Below are 17,182 nucleotides of genomic sequence, written 5' to 3' on the forward strand. Positions count from 1 at the left end.
ATGTCTACCTTGAGTCCCAGAGTGTGACCTAGTGTTCAAGCAGTGTCTTGGCAGGTGTAGTTAGTTAAGATGAAGTCATCCTCCATAAGAATAGACCAATGATGTCTATGAAAGAGAGAGGACACAGGTATAAACATGGAGAAAGATGAGGTAAAGATGCAGGCAGAGGACCACTGTTATGTCAAGAAGCCATGGAATGCTGGGAATTGCACGGGACAGGTTCTTCTTCAGAGCCTACTCAGGGAATCAACCCTGCCAAAACTTGGATATTCATCATATTTTATCATGGGGCAAACACCTACGAAATAAATTTAGAGAGAGAGGCTTGTTTTGGATAACTGGTTCAGAAGTTAGTCAGTCCACAGTCAGACAGTTCACTGGCACTTGTGATAAGGGAGAGAATTACAGAGGAGGGAGTTGCACAAGATAATTACTTACCTCATGGAGGTCTGATGGAGAAAGGGGAAGGTTAGGAGTGAGGGAGAGGGAAGAGAGGAAGGGAGGGAGGGAAGAGGGGAGAGGAGAGAGAGACAGACACACAGAGAGGCATAAGATTTACCCTTCCATAATAATTTTAATGACATATTTCCTCCAAATAGGCTCAGATTCTAAATTTCACATTTCCCTCCCTCAAATTGTGCCAATAACTTGGAAACAAGACTTTTGCACATGAACCCATGGAGGACACTTCTGCACAAGCTATAAGGTCTGGATTTCAGACTTACAGTATCCAGATCTGTGAGATGGTGGATGGATGGCTTTCAGCTGCTTAGCTAGTTGCAGAAGTCCAGGAAGTCAATGAGCAGTTGCTGAACCACATCCAAGAATCTCATGGTAATAGGACACAAATCACTCCTATGTTCATTATTTACTGTTACATCTTATGTTTTTTAGGATTAGTTTTAAAACTCATTTTTGGGTGCTACAATCTCATTTGAAAGACCTTTTCTGTATTATTTCATAAATTGTACTTGCTGAAGTGGAAGCCAAAATGGAAACGTAGTCAGGGGTGGACCTTTTAAATTGATAACACCTAACTTAAGTTTTAAAAAATATTTTAAAGAAGATATCCTACAGAAAATCTTAGAGCATCCCTGAAAATTAATACTCACACCCACTTTATCCACTTGTAAGTTAGATACACTTCATATCAGGTAACAACTATATATGGCTCATTTAATGATTTCAACAGTGACCCAAGAAGTTGGCCAGTAACGTTGGGATGTTTTGCTATTACCATTGGTGAAGGAGACATGATTTGCTGCTATCACAGCTTTACTATTTTCCTTGTGTAAAACCATTAATTTGGCATTATTAGCTTCTTCTGGAAATAGTTTTTCTGAATTGTCTATACCTTCACTCATAGTAAAAAAATCTATACTATAAAATTCCATCTGAAGGGCTCTCCAGCAGGTCTCAGCACGGCAAACACGGTGCTGACAGGTTTTGTGCCATTATCCCCTTTCCTCTCAGTTACTAAAAATGATGAGATTATATTCCTAAAGTTAGCCCCTAAGGTCCATTCCCTTATTTGGCCACAGACTCATTCTTGGGACAAAACACCAAGGTCCAATAATCAAAATTCATTTGGCTAACATGTCCAATCAGGATTTATCAACTCACCCTAGCACAGACTCCCCTTTTTTCTTCTTAAAAACCCACTCTTGCAAAAAACACATGCTTGCTGCTTGCTGTCTGCCTTTTAACATGCTCCCCTCTCTCCTTGCATGTTTACCTCTTTGGGGTAACAAATCTCCCTTGTGCTGATGTTGTGCCCAGATCATGACACCCAGAGAGACCACCGAAGATGAGTATGCTGGAATGCAAAAGCAAGGTTTAATTCAGGATATCCAAAAGCAATACAAGCCTAAGCAGGGACTTCGTCCAACAGATCCAATGCAGTGGAGGCTGGAGGAAGTACCTGCCTCTCTACAAGCTCAGTTTTTAAAGGCAAAAACCACAAGGTTACATCATTTAGGGGTGCTAGTATGAGTATAATTCTGTTTGGCTCGCTTCTAGGGACTTTCTCGAAATCATGGCTTAATCTTACTTCTAAGGGGGTGGTTACCCGCCACCATTTCTTATTGGCTGCCCCCAGGTGGGGACATTTCTATAGTTAGTTACCCTGGAAACCAGGGTAGGAACATTCTTTGGTCAAACAGTTACCAAGGGAACCAGGGAGAGGACATTCCATAGTCCGGCAGTCATTACCTTGTGACTCTACTGGTACAGTCACACTTTTTACACTTCCTGGTTTCTGGAATCTGGACTGAATGGTTTCAGTAACTCATGGCCTATTCCAGTAACTCATGGCCTTTTTCAGTAACTCATGGCCTTTTTCAGTATCTAAAAGGAGAAGTCTTAGGCCTTAGTTTTAGGGTGAAAGCATTTTGGTCTTATTTCTAAGATGGCTCATTTTTGTCTCACATTTGGTGTCTGAATACATCCTGTACCAACTCCTGGGGGACTGCTCTCCCTTACGCTGTCTCTGCCTTGTACCTAATACAATGTAAAATCCACACCGATAAGTATTACATAATCCTGTCTAGCGAATTACTACAAGAGAAAAAAGTCTGCCTGGATGTATTTTTTTTTTCAATTTTTTTTTTTTTTTTTTTTTTTTTTTTTTTTTTTTTTTTTTTTTTTTTTTTTTTTTATTCTGTGGGTGTTTTAACCCAAGAGTGCCTGAATGCCTGAACCCACTGATGGCAGAACTACGGGTACTGGATCCAGCAGCTGTGGCAGGCTGGCTGTTCTTATACACTGTACAAGTTTGGAAAATTAGATTTGGGCCCCAATGAGACCAATGATACTCCATTCTGTTTTTAAGAGGAAACTGTTAGAGGGAAATTTCGTCATTCATGATGACTCCGTATGAAAAGATTTTCTATCCGTACAGCTGGGGTTGAGGGAAAAACAGACAGGAAAAAGAAATCAAGTCTCCATGATACTATCCGAGGCTTCAGCTGCAGGTACAGCCAAAACGGCCTCTCTTTTTAGTTCCAAGTAGCTTGAAAAGCAACCCCTCACTCTCTCTAGCCTAAATTAGTTTGAGTTGATTTGCCTTACTTGGAAACAGAACAGGTTAAAATCAGCTCAGACTGAGAAAATAAAATCTGAATGGCCATTCATGGGGCTGGACTAGCAAACAGATGCAGATAAAGCCAGCTCTGGAAAGTCGGGAGAATATAACCACAGGGCACACTTGTGGCATCAATGTGTCATAGTAACCCCTTCTCTTTGTGAGATTGGCTGTCTGAAATCCTATCAGCAGGAATAAACAGCTCCTCTTCTTACAGGAGGATTTAAGTCACTTTGACCTAGCAAAGCAGCTCAATTCACAGCCCAGGAGCCAAGCTTGCAATGTAGACATTCTGCATGCAACATCCCACAGCTGCCTTCTTTGTGATGTGGCCGGAAGCAGGTGTTGGCCCCCTCGACCTGGTCCTCCTTTGCTTTGAGTCTACTTTGTTTCATTTCTTCTGCAATCTCCCTCATAACAGCTTCTCTTTTCATTTGAAGAGATGACTCAGGCTTCACTTCCTGTGTTCTCTCTCTCTACGGAATAGGTGCATTTGATTTCACCCAAGTTCAAGTTGTTACTAGTTGTATCTGGTTGACTAGCATGGGAAACCAAAGGGATATAATGATGATATCCCTCTTCCCCATTTTAATTTCTCCATTCAAATTCATTTCATAATTAGTGGTCTGGCCATTTATTCATCTCAAAGTTTATCTGATGGGGAATTTGAACTTTAAAGCAAGTGTTATAAAGCTGGGCTCCATACCATAGTTACCCAGAGATGGATATCTGGGAAAATTGGTTGCCACAGCTGGTACCTTCTATATGGGTGGGAGCTTCTTAGAATTGGAGTCTAAGAATGAATTACTAGCTTGGCTAATTGAAACTTACATTTAACTAAGATCACTAGGGAAGCACATGTACAACAAAATTTGAGCTGCATTTTCTGGCTCATCCCAGAAGTTTCCATGGGGCTTCTTGGAGAACTTAGAGGGCAGGTCCACTAGCCCTTCTCTTATGAAAGCCAGCCTTCAGTACACTGTGTTTTTGTTTTTTTTGTTTTTCAAGACAGGGTTTCTCTGTGTAGCTTTGTGCCTTTCCTGGAACTTGCTTTGGAGACCAGGCTGGCATCAAACTCACAGAGATCTGCCTGCCTCTGCCTCTCGAGTGCTGGAATTAAAGGCGTGCGCCACCACTGCCAGGCTCAGTATACTGTGTTTTATTCCACTTTCCTGTAAATCTCCCTTTAAAGTAAAATATACCATGCAAACAACTGCTATATTAAATAAAACAATACTTCACTGTGAATGAGCTTATCAAACTTTACATAGGATTTGAGTTGTTTTTGAGGGAGACTGAGCAAAGAAGAATCTCACTAAGGAAAAGAGAGGAACTGGAACAGAGTTCCCAAGGGACTCAAAAAAGTAATGCCTTGAGAGGAGGAAAGGCCAAGCTGATAATTTTCATGAAGAAAATGTTTTCACACACACAAAAATAGTGTTTTGGTGTACAAAGTGTGGTGGCAATAGAACAACATGGTGGCTGCAGTTAGAATTCTTTTTTACTACATTGGGATGTGTGTGTGCGAGCGTGCGTGCGTGCGTGCGTGCATGCGTGCGTGCGTGCGTGCGTGCGTGCGTGCGTGTGTGTGTGTGTGTGTGTGTGTGTGTGTGTGTCTATGTGGGCACAGGGGCGCCATGATGTATATGTGGAAATCAGAGGATGACTTGGGGGAGCTGTCTCTCCTTTTTCCCTCTACCATTTGGGTCCTGGAGATCAAATGCATGTCCTCCACCCTGGTGACATTCACCTTTTCCTTGTTAGCTATCTCACTTGCCCATGTCCTGTAGAGATAAGGACAAAAACATAAAGAAAGAACTATCTAAAAACAAAATGCGCTGTCTCTCTAGTCTTAGATAATTATTAAGATGTAAGGATCCCGAAGCCCCTTCATTATGGTATCATATAAGAGGGGAAGAGTCTCACCTGGCCACAGACTACCCATCCATGTGACAAATGATCTCCTGTACTTTCCTGTTGATGCCTAGCTGGGTATAGGTAATGTCCACTAACAAGTTTCTGAGCCTTGGTGTGAAGGAGTGGAGACAGGAGACTTGAGAGGTCATCAAGACATAAAAGTCACCAGCAGCCGGTAGCCTACAGTGGCCTTGAGGCTTCTATTAAACACAAAGGAAATACCATGAACTCCTATGGTAAGAACAGGAGGTGTGGAAGCAGGAGACGGTAGGATTGTAGTTAACATATCAATGCAGCCTCCTTTGTATCCACAGGAAAGTGAGGGACAGAGAATTTTTAACAAGAAATTTTCTTGTAATTCAAAATTATGATCTCCTCCCTATTCTTTCTTACTGTTTCCAATATAGATGCACTCTAAGTCAAGTAAACTTGGATGGGTAATCTTCACAAAGGTTTATAATGAATGTCACAGTTAAGAAACGGGGTTTTTGTACACTTCGAACAGTACCATTCAATAAATATATTTCATCTGAAATTGCCCCTAAATTCTCAGTATTCCTAAAAAGGAACAAGACAAGAAGGCAACTGCCTTCCTCTTTTTCAACCCCCACTGCCACCTAAGAGCTCTTAGCTCATGTGTGGTCTTTATATGGCACTTGTCTGGCTTTGATTAAGTCACAACTAAACAATTTCATTTTAATTGTTATCAAAGGTATTTAATGCCTTTGTGTCCTGGGAATATAAACATAGTGAAGTTGTGATTTTAATTTGCAATGCTTACATCAAAGATTTTTTTGTTGTTCTTGCTTAACATGAAAGATCATTATTTAATAATATTTAAACAGTTACGTTGAAGCAAAGGTTTTGTAAATTGTTTCTTAGTGAAACTCCTGGTGCTCAGACTCCATGTTCCAGTGAGTAAAATTTCTTTATTTTATAGAGTCCAAGAATTCTACAGGGGTTCATAAAAAAAAATTCAACATCAGGGTTCTTAACCACCTCTCTCTGCCTCTTAGTGCCTTAAAGCACTAAGTCATACTTTCTGGAATTCAATCATTTTACTGTGAGCCGCTTTTGCCTAATAAATCCATATATTTCCAGGAAAACTTTTAACCATGGGATTGAAAACCAGAAGTGATAGCAGATATCCCATTGCACTAGGCATTTCTTGTTATCTAATTCTCCTGTGGCTATTATTAGGGATCCTTACAAAGGGCATACTTGAACTTCAAGTTCAAAGCTAATGTTAAAATCTGCCACCATTCTATAACACATCTTTCCACCTAAAAGAAAGTACCAGCCCCGACTCCAGATGATGTTTTTATTGCTTTGACACCAGTCAGCACCTTATTTTGAGCCTTGAGAAGAAGTAGGTATGGTTCTTATTTGATGGGTCTGTTGACAAAAATATAGAAGTCCAATTGGTATCATATTGGTGATGTATCAGGTCCTGTGCATTGAAAGCGGCTTCACTTGAAGTTGAAAAGTGAGGAGGAAAGGAAGGGCCAAGTGTAGAGGGAGGACAGGGGTAGAGGAGAGTAAGGGGAAGAGGAGTGTAAGGGGTAGAAGAGGACAAGGATAGAGGGAGGACAAGGATAGAGGAGGACAAGGATAGAGGGAGGACAAGGATGGAGGAGGACAAGGGTAGAGGAGGACAAGGATAGAGTAGGACAAGGTAGAGGGAGGACAAGGATAGAGGAGGACAAGGGTAGAGGAGGACAAGGGTAGAGGAGGACAAGGTAGAGGAGGACAAGGTAGAGGAGGACAAGGTAGAGGAGGACAAGGGTAGAGGAGGACAAGGTAGAGGAGGACAAGGATAGATAGAGTAGGACAAGGGTAGAGGAGGACAAGGGTAGAGGAGGACAAGGGTAGAGGAGGACAAGGGTAGAGGAGGACAAGGGTAGAGTAGGACAAGGGTAGAGTAGGACAAGGTAGAGGAGGACAAGGGTAGAGTAGGACAAGGTAGAGTAGGACAAGGGTAGAGTAGGACAAGGATAGAGTAGGACAAGGTAGAGGAGGACAAGGGTAGAGGAAGACAAGGCAGAGGACCACAAGGTAGAGGAGGACAAGGGTAGAAGAGTGTAAGGGGTAGAGGAAGACAAGGTAGAGGAGGACAAGGGTAGAAGAGTGTAAGGGGTAGAGGAAGACAAGGTAGAGGAGGACAAGGCAGAGGAGGACAAGGTAGAGGAAGACAAGGTAGAGGAGGACAAGGTAGAGGAGGACAAGGTAGAGGAGGACAAGGATAGATAGAGTAGGACAAGGTAGAGGAGGACAAGGGTAGAGGAGGACAAGGAAGAGGAGGACAAGGAAGAGGAGGACAAGGAAGAGGAGGACAAGGGTAGAAGAGTGTAAGGGGTAAAGGAAGACAAGGTAGAGGAGGACAAGTCAGAGGAGGACAAGGTAGATGAGGGGAACGGATAGAGAAAGGAAAGTTGTAGAGGGGACCAGGGGAAGGGGATGCACTAGGTTAGGGGAAGGAAGCAGTGCAGAGGAAGGAGAAGGGATAAGGGAGAACCCGGGTTATTGGAAGGAAAAGGAGTAGAGGAAGATGACAGCCAGAGGAAGGCAAAGATACAAGAGGGCAGAGTAGAGGACAAAGGGTTATTGAGGGCAAGGTGTGGGGCACATTCTGCTTCTCCTTTAGCGTTCTTGACCCTGGCTGTCACAGTGACTGAGCTTGTACCATTGTGATCAGGAGCTGCTCTTATATCCTGTTGCCACAGCTGACTTTATTTTGGAAATGAATAATAAAAATTAAGAATTAAGAAAGATAGCTTGTTTCTGGGTTCTCAGGAATATAAACCTATGTTTAACATTTTACTCTTTAGAAATACTACTTAGAAAAGGTCATTGAGTATGTCTATTTATTTGCTTCTTTAGGGAGCAAAATCATGTCACTTGTTAGATCTTGTGAGAATCTATCAAACATGTACTTTATCAAATTCTCTAAGGAACATTTTAGAAATGTTTTTGCTATGCTTAATGGGAGCCTGTCACATAGTAGGGTAAATATGCGCTAAACAAAGCTGTTGAAATGTTCTGCCAAGGAAGCACAGCCATAATCATGGTCAAAGATTATTTATAGAACACTGATACTTCCTAAATACAGAGATCGTTACAACTTCATAAGTAGAGATCTTCTGATGTCATGAACCTATGACATGTATAAGATACAGTCGTGGCTGCTGTCCTGGGTGGGTTTTGTTAACTTGACATAAACCAGAGTTATCTGAGAAGAGAAACATTAATTAAGAACCTGTCTCTAGAATCTAGTGTGGTGGCACACACCTTTAATATCAGCCCTCTGGGAGGCAGAGACAGGCAGACTTCTATGAGTTTGAGGTTAATCTGGTCTTCATAGTGAGTTGCAGGCCAGCCACGCCTACATAGTGAGACCTTGTCTCAAAGATAACAGCCACAACAAGAAAGCAAACAAACACAAGAAAATGCCTCCATCAGATTTGTTTGTAGTCATATCTGTGGGGCATTTCTTTGATTAACGACTGACATGGAAGAGCCCATCTCACTATATTAGGTGACACCTTTGACCAAGCTCCTAGGTGGTATAAAAAAGCAAGCTGAGCAAGCCATGGAGCGAAAGTTGGTAAGTATCTTTTCTCCATGGTTTCAGCCTTGACGTCAATTTCTGCCTTCAGGTTCCTATCTTGAGTTCCTGCCCTGACTTCATTCAGCTGTGGATTGTGACCTGGGAGTTATAAGATGAAGTAAACTCTTTCCTCTCCAAGTTCCTTTTGGTCATGGTGCTTTTCACACCAATAGAAATCAAACTAAAACCAGTGGATTTATAAAGTTAATTTTCAACTACATTTGTTTGTCAGATGCCTTTATAGAACTCTAATAGCATTCAGATTTTTCTTGGTAAAGCATGATTTGAACCTCCCAATAATTAGGAATATTTGGTGAAACACAAAAGTAGCTCCATTTCTCAAATGAATGTCTTATGTGTCATATGGAGTGGGAGCTCATCAGGTTATTTCCCTCACCTTAAGTTTTTAGTTTGAGATGCTTTGGAATATCAACAAGTTACATTAATATATTATGTGTTGATACTTACTGTACGAGGGATGGTATCAAAAGATAGCTACATTCAACATTAAGACCTTTAACATAATCAAAGCATGTGATGCTTTTTCTTTATTAGCATAGAAACAATTTTTTGGTTAAGGAGATCCTATTGTGATGATGCTTGGGTTTTTTTCTAAGATGTTCTGAATCATATTTAACTTGAGAGATCTATTTGGTTGCTTATAATGAAGCATGAATGAATATAAATTGGGAAAAAATAAACGAAACTGATACCAGGACTTTATTAAGCAACTTCACTAGCTACAAATAAACTTTTTTTTTTTACATTAAGAACACAATTTTATATATAAAAATCACATTTTCTATACAGACTATAGGCATGGATTTTCATAACAGCACATTTACTAAAGTATCAATGAACAGATCCTAAAAAGAGAAGGCACAGGTCTGACTCCCTCTGGTGAATTCCTGGGATCCATGAAGGAAACATCACCAGCTCTACACATTCTCTTTCTCCAAAAATGAAGCAAATCAACACAAATACATACAGGCAGCAATCATGAGATGGAAACATTATGGAACTCGATTTTCCTATTTTTCTCATCAGAATTTCAAGAGAGGAGGTAGCTATCAGGAATTTTCCAGAACTCCATCTGTGCTCAGACTATGACGGACTCTGTGTTGGAAACACTGGGTATTTATTTAGGAATACCGGAATGGTTGCAGTCTTTGAAAGCTGATTTAGGAACCACGCTTAGATCTCATAGCTCATATTCTGGGTTTTTCAGTTTCAGTTCCTGAAAACCAACTTCTCAATACAACCTGCTTCAGCAACTGTCTCTGGCATGGACTTTACCCCAGAGACCACTTTCTGTCCCCAGCATCATCCTCCAATATGGGAAGAAGCCCTCAGGACTAGACAGTATTTACCTTAGATTCTTCTCTCCCTCACTAAAGAGTTCCTTTCATCAAATGTTCTACAGTTACATAGATGACTACTTGTAATTCATAAAATAATTTTAAGGTGTTAATGATAGGGAGTGGAATGATGGGTTTATTTGATTCCTCTTTCAAAAGAAAACACACTGAATTTTAGAACAGCTCTGGTCTTGAGTTAGAAGGCACTCCCACTTTCCAAGAGAAGTTTTTAAAGTGTGCCATGTTTTTGGTTGTCTCGATAACTGGGTGATACTATTTCTAGAAATAATCAGTAGAATCTAGTCCTCCAGCATGCTATTATAGGAAAAAATTGAATTTGGTAGCATTCCTAATGAAGATATTTGTTTGATTTTTCAAGTGACTTTTGGGATGCTTCTTGAAAAGCATCTGTAGACTTAGTGTGAAACTGTATTTTCTTCATAAAGGGACCTAAACTACAGATTTTATGAGTAGTCTTAGTATAGGACAGTGATCTCAGAGCTCACAGCAGCCCAACTGAAAAAGATTGGGAGGAACTACGTATAATGTTGCCAGAATAAATGAAGCAATGTAGAACATATCCATTTAAAATTTAAAATCCTTAGGTAAATAAGAATTTTAGTGTAAGCAGTTCTGATGAACTATATAGGAAACTCAATAACATATTCCATATCTGAGATATGAATTTCACTGCTGTTATATATTTTACTTGGCAGCTGTAATCATTAAAAAGAAATAATTAAGAATGGAAGAATTGGGAAACAATGTTCATAAATAGAGTCTAATCCTAAAGTAGATTATAGTTTTGCTTCTGATCTGACCACCTTTGTAGACTGGTTGGGAGTTTCCTGTTGCCCGTGGGGAAGAGAGAAAGATGAGTGTTGTTACTGGTTTTGCTGAGAAGCAAACCATATTGGGATCACCTCATGTCAATGGAGCTTCTGTGATTCTCATAGATGCAGGCAGTCCATATTATTTCATATGCAGTGGGTTAGAGAAATAACTTCAAAAGCAGTGGGTTAGAGAAATAACTTCCCATAGAAATCTTACCATTAAAGTAGAAATGACCCACCATTACAAAATACTGTGTTGGAATTTCGGTGCTGAAAATAATGAATGGAAATAATAAATGTGAATTTAGTCTTCCAGTGAATAATGGAGTTGGTAAACTAGGTGGTATCTGATACTTTCAAATAGCATAACCGATGAACAAGCTGGGAAGTAGAGTTGTGAGAACTCAGTGACGTTCTAAAGCATATACTCCATAAGATTGCTTAAGTGACATTTTTAGAAGAAATATGATTTCCGCTAAAAATTTAAATCCAAATTGCAGCAACTGAATCATGCTAAAACAAAACAAAGCAAAAAAATGACAATGAGTTAAGGCTAGTCATGATGTGCCCTTTTTCTTTAGGATAAGTTTGATGTTTAAGAAGATACAATATAATTACATGTACCACTGACAATTTTGACTCATACAGATGTAGGATCAGAACTAAGAACTACAAAATTTTATCACAATTAAAATAAAAGTTACACAATTTGCAATTAACACCTGTTACAAACTCTATAGAATATTTTATCATCATTGGGAAAACAAACAATTTGGAACGTTATTTTAAACTATACATTACACAGGAGCCACCAATAAGTTATGGCAAATAGAGCATTCACACCATGGTTTCACTAAAAACTAGTGTAAAAGACTAAAATATAGCAAAATAAAATGCTTTAGAGATCTTATTAGCGTCTCCTGAGGGACAGACACTGTGTGTTATTTTCTCTTAGCTGTTCAGGATGTGAGCACTTGACCTACTCATCTCCTCTTCGGTTGACCAACCAAAGAAAAGTTCGAAGATTGTGTTGCTAAATATTTGTAAAATGGCACTAAAAACTAACAAAAACATGCATTTCCTGAGACTTCCAATTCTCTAGTCTGTAATTCTAACAGGTAGGAACATGGACAGGTGGCATCACCAAAAAACACCTCAGAACTTTAGAAGACTCAAACAGCTTTGAGTGAAGATGTGTATGTGTTCAAACATCTATATTCAAATTCGTATTCGATCATGTCTCTTGAGGGTAACTGACAGTATAAATAGAGAGCACTACTGCTGGGTGGTTCTAGTTTCTGCTGGTCTCACTTTTTTATTGGTTTTATAATGATTTTTCTCCCCTTAAACATTCAAATACTTGATCTATATTCAAACCTAATAACAGAGGAAAGATTGATTTCAAGAGTTTAAAATTGCAATAAAACCAGTTTGGCTGATTGGTTGTAACTTCAACAGTGTATGTGTGTGTGTGTGTGTGTGTGTGTGTGTGTGTGTGTGAGAGAGAGAGAGAGAGAGAGAGAGAGAGAGAGAGAGAGAGAGAGAGAGAGAGAAGAGAGAGAGAGTGACTGTCTGTGTGTATGCCTCTTGCCACATATTTTATGCTCGGATACATTCTCTGTTAGGTGGTGTTCTGTGAAATGTGAGTTTTCCCTATATGGTAACATTGAGGTTACCATATAGAATTTCCTAAGGCTTTTAAAGGATGCCTCCTCATTCTCTGTGCTCCCATGACTGTGTAGTAAGAAGGAGACATAACTGGTAATGGCAGAAGTATTTGCTATATTGGTCCTTCAGAGTAACTTACAGAAAAGCAAATGTAAAAATGATTTTATTGAGAATTTTCTCTCATTCCTCTCACTCCTTGGATTTACTGCCATGGATTGAGTAAGACTTGGATCTTAGATTTTTTTTTTGCTGTGTGGGACTTGTAACATAAAGTTGTCTTAAAGTGCCAGTGAAACAAAACGTACAGCAAGACATAGCTACACTGGAAGCCTGTGTGTAGCCCTTGTGCTCCCTGGTCTCTAGAAAGACAAAGCAGAACTAAAAGCCCGAATGGACTGCATGCCATCACTTATCTATGAAAGGCCCACAGTCTGCTTCATGAATGTGCTCAATAGCGGGGCCAATGACCAGAAGACAGCCAAAGGCACCTTATCTCTACTTCTCTTTCCCAGAAACCCCTTCTAGTGATCTCCCTCATGGCTTATTTCTCTCTTAGTCCTTCTTTAGAAGTTAAGGCAAGCCCATTTATCTCAGTGCCTGCTACCTAGGAACTAACTGTATATGTACATGGAAATCCTAAGTTCAGATTGAAAGTACCTTTTTTCTAACAAAGTTCTGTGTTGATATCATTAATGGCAAAATCCACAAAACAAACAAACAAACAAGCCCCTCTTTCCTAGTTAAGAAATTTCAGTCAAATGCTTCATTATGTTAATTCTTCCCAGTACGCAAATAACAAATATCACAAAGTTGGCTATGTGCATACACTGCAGGAAAGCATCCAAATTTAAGAAAATACAATACAGTAAGTTCTACATTGCATCTATTTTTTTGTTAACAGATTAAGATTCTCTTTTTGTCATAAGCTAAATAATTGTGTCAACGCAACTGTGCTTGGTTATAGATGCTCATGAGGCATCAAAATTGGGGAGTCAGAGAATGAACTGACTCCATAAGCAGTTTTATAGAGTACAATGTCAACAATCAACTAAAAAGAGTTCCTATTTATCTGCACAAGACGATCAAGTGAAATAGATAATAGATTTGCAAAGGATAGATGAACAAAGGGGGAAGTATACTCTGTGAATATTAAGTTCTAAGCTGTAATGTTTTTATAAAAATATTTTATATGATGAACTACTTCATTTTCAAATGTTTTGTAACATGTCCCATACATTGCTAAAGGATGTTATTTTCATTTTATTTTTTCCAATTTTTGAGATAGGATCTCACTATGTAGCCCAGGATAACCTTGAGCTCAAAGTATAGCCCAGGCTATTCTTGAAGAAGTATTGATTCTCCTGCTTCTCAAGTTCTGGGATTATGGGCATGTACTACCATACCTGGCTCTTGGATTCATTTTTAAATTAAATTATTTACTAATATCAGTGCTTTTATTTGAAGACAATTATCTTATTTTTTCATATAATTTGTGTATATCAGTATCAGCTTGCTTGAACCAGAGTATGTGTGAAAAAATACACACACAACTGGAATTATAAACATATCTGCTGTATACATAGGCATGTTACTTATTTTAAAAAGAGACCACATTTTTCACAAACATTCTATTGAGTGTAAACTTTTTTTTCACTCTGTAGTTTTTAGAAAGTGCTGTTTTCTGATGAAGAGTAATTGTTCTCTAAATCAACTCTTGGTTATTTACATATTGAGAAATAACTTTAAATCAACTCCTTAATTATGTCAAAGAGACTAACTCATTTGTCTTCTGTTCAAATTAATTAAAAGCCAAGGGAGTGCTTTCATTTCTCCGGAGTTTGATATGCATGGAAATGCATTGTCCCAGGAAACTATTAAGGTTTGATTATTTCTATATGTGAAGATAATATAATTTATAATTTTAGGAACTTCAGAAATTGTACAGATTTTTGCAAATCCCTTACATTATTCCTGTGAAACAAAGAGAAGGGAGAATTTTGCCCGTTGAAGCTTGTTTTTGGAGTTGTCAAATACTACTAGACACGGGAGGATATAACAAGTGTGCTAACATTGTTATTACCAAAAGTGATACCACAGAAACTTTGTACGAGACTTCAGCCCATTGGCCTTTTTCTCACCTCAAGCAGGATGGAACTTGGACTGCTGACTGTAGATGAGTCTGTAGAGATCATACATATTGAAAGAATTTGTAAAGGAACTTTAGGGATTATGGATGAACCTCAAAAACATTATTTGGACTCCCTTTGCATTCCTTCATTTTCTTCTAAGGTATAAATACAAATAAAACTTCCTTAAAACTTTTTCATAATCTGGGTTTTAGAATTTTGCATTGGAATCCCAATTTTATAGGAGAATCTCATGTTCTTTCTTTTGATTTTTTTTAAAGAAAAATTAAAATTATTAAGAGAAGTTTTTATAGATTTAAATTTTTTTTTCAGATTAACACACAACTGTAGCTTGACATTTGCAGGGCATTATTATTCCAGACTGTTGAATTAAAATAGTAGCTGTCTCTGAATACAGTCTTTTTCTTCTTTTCTTCTTCTTTTTAAAATACAGAGTTGATGCTCATAGTCCTCCCAAAAATCTTTTTGCATGATAGTCCTAGCTGCCTCACACAGAAATACTCTGAAACATCATTGTTTCCATAGAACACAAAAATCACTAATGACTGTCAATATTACTGATACAGGGAAATTGATTTGATGCATATTTTCTACGAACAAGAATTAGCTATGATCGCTCAATTGCAGATGACTATTTTATTTTATCAAGTCTCACAAAACAAACACATTTCAGTACAACAATGTAATACACATTATGCCGGGCATTCAATTGCTTTGAGACCCGTATAGCATCTAATTAGAAAGAGCGAGCAAGAGAGAGGGAGTGGAAAGGGTAGAGGGTATAAATAGTACAGGAGCCCGAGGTTGAAACTAGAAAATGCAATCAAGTAAACACTCATGAGTCACATATCACAAACATTAATTCTGAAAAACAAAATTCACTGTTCTTTTCTATTCCTAACACTAGTAGTAGATTTTGCTCACCAAATGGGAAATGACATATTTATAGTAATGCAGAATATGGTTACAATCACTGAAGACATGGTTTACCCTCTTTTCCCACTCACCTACAGCCTTAATTCCTTCAGAGGCTCAGCAGAATAGGAAAATCAGAGGGTGTATTTGATAATACGTCTAATACAATGAGGCTTCTCTATCTTACTCATGGACACACCAAAGAGGAATATCAAGTGTTGGCTTCCCCTTCATCAAAGACATAGTTGAGTTTTATGACAGTGCTGATAAAATCACCAAGTTCTACAAAATCAGCAGTGACAATATTGATGCCACTCTCTCCTGGCTTCTGGGTGCGGACCCACTGCATCATGGCAGGAAGCGCTCTGAGAAAGAAAACAAAAAGAGAAGTTAAAGAAGGCATGGTGCATCATTCTAGTTCGATGGCTGGTGCATCATTCACAGTTATGACTGTCCAATTTACTAACTTAAATATCTCAAATACTAGCACAGGTGGTAGAAAATGATCAAATCAACTCCAGTGAATTCTTGAGTCCTTTAAAATTTTATTCGTGTGTGTGTGTGTGTGTGTGTGTGTGTGTGTGTGTGTGTGTGTGTGTGTTTGTATATGCATACATCACAGTGTACTTGTGGAGGTCAGAGGATAACTTGTAAGAATTAGCTCCCTCCTTCCACAGTGTAAGTGCCAAGGATGAGACACAGGTTGCTTGATAGCAAGTGCTTTTATCTGCTGTGCCATTTTCCTGACCATGAGTTCTTTTTTGTTGTTGTTTTGGTTTTTGTTTTTTCCAGACAGAGTTTCTCTGTGTAGTTTTGGTGCCTGTCCTGGATCTTGCTCTGTAGACCAGGATGGCCTCTAATTCGCAGAGATCTGCCTGGCTCTGCCTCCTGAGTGCTAAGATTCAAGGTGTGTGCCACCACCACCTAGCAACCCTGAGTTCTTAACTTGTGTATATAATTTGAATAAGAGATTTTTACCATATTGGTCTACATTGGACTCTTCAGCTTTGGAGCTCTAAGAAACTGTTCTAGTTTACAATGGATCTTGAATTTCTCCTCTGGTTTTACACACTATAATTTCCTACCTTACAGAGTTGTGGGATGATGAGGTGAGAAATGAACACTTGTACTTAGCAAATATTTATTATATATCTGTTGTTTTTGGAAAATGCATTAAGTTTTTGTAAATATTCACAAAACAAATGTCTCTGCCTTTAAAAAGTTCATGGTGTAGTGATAAGCAGGTGAGCAAGAAGAAAGTTCCAATATACAGTATATAGTACAGTCAATATATAGTATAATCATTGTCCTTCCAACCCATTCACTGAGCACCTAGTACTTACAAGTTCCCATTGTAAGCACTTGAAACATTCAAGAGAACAAAAGAGAAAAATCTTAGCTTAGATAGGGTCAACTAGTTGGCTTAGCAGTTAAGAGTGCTTGTAGCCAAGTCTGATGAGCTAGGTTTGGTCCTTGGGACCCACATGGGAGAAGGCAAGAACTGACTCCTGAATATTGTTCTCTGACATGTGCACTGTGGTGTACATATCTCTTGAACACATATGTAACAAATAAACAAATTAATGTAGGAAAATGTAAGCTTATATTCTAATAAACAAAGACATACAATAAATGATAAAGTTAAGTAAATTATT

General features: G+C 38.7%; 1 protein-coding gene across 1 annotated transcript in view; it reads right to left on the reverse strand.

Annotated features, from left to right (window-relative positions):
* Window positions 1-15,229: 15,229 nt before the first annotated feature.
* Window positions 15,230-17,182, reverse strand: part of Plcxd3 (phosphatidylinositol specific phospholipase C X domain containing 3) — a 168,686-nt gene continuing 166,733 nt past the window's right edge. The window contains exon 3 of the mRNA XM_028875577.2: window positions 15,230-15,892. Within this exon, the coding sequence (XP_028731410.1) occupies window positions 15,739-15,892 (154 nt within the window). The 3' untranslated portion in view covers window positions 15,230-15,738. The remainder of the gene's footprint in view (window positions 15,893-17,182) is intronic.

This window comes from Peromyscus leucopus, chromosome 11 (genome assembly GCF_004664715.2).
Source record: "Peromyscus leucopus breed LL Stock chromosome 11, UCI_PerLeu_2.1, whole genome shotgun sequence".
Lineage (NCBI taxonomy): Eukaryota > Metazoa > Chordata > Mammalia > Rodentia > Cricetidae > Peromyscus > Peromyscus leucopus.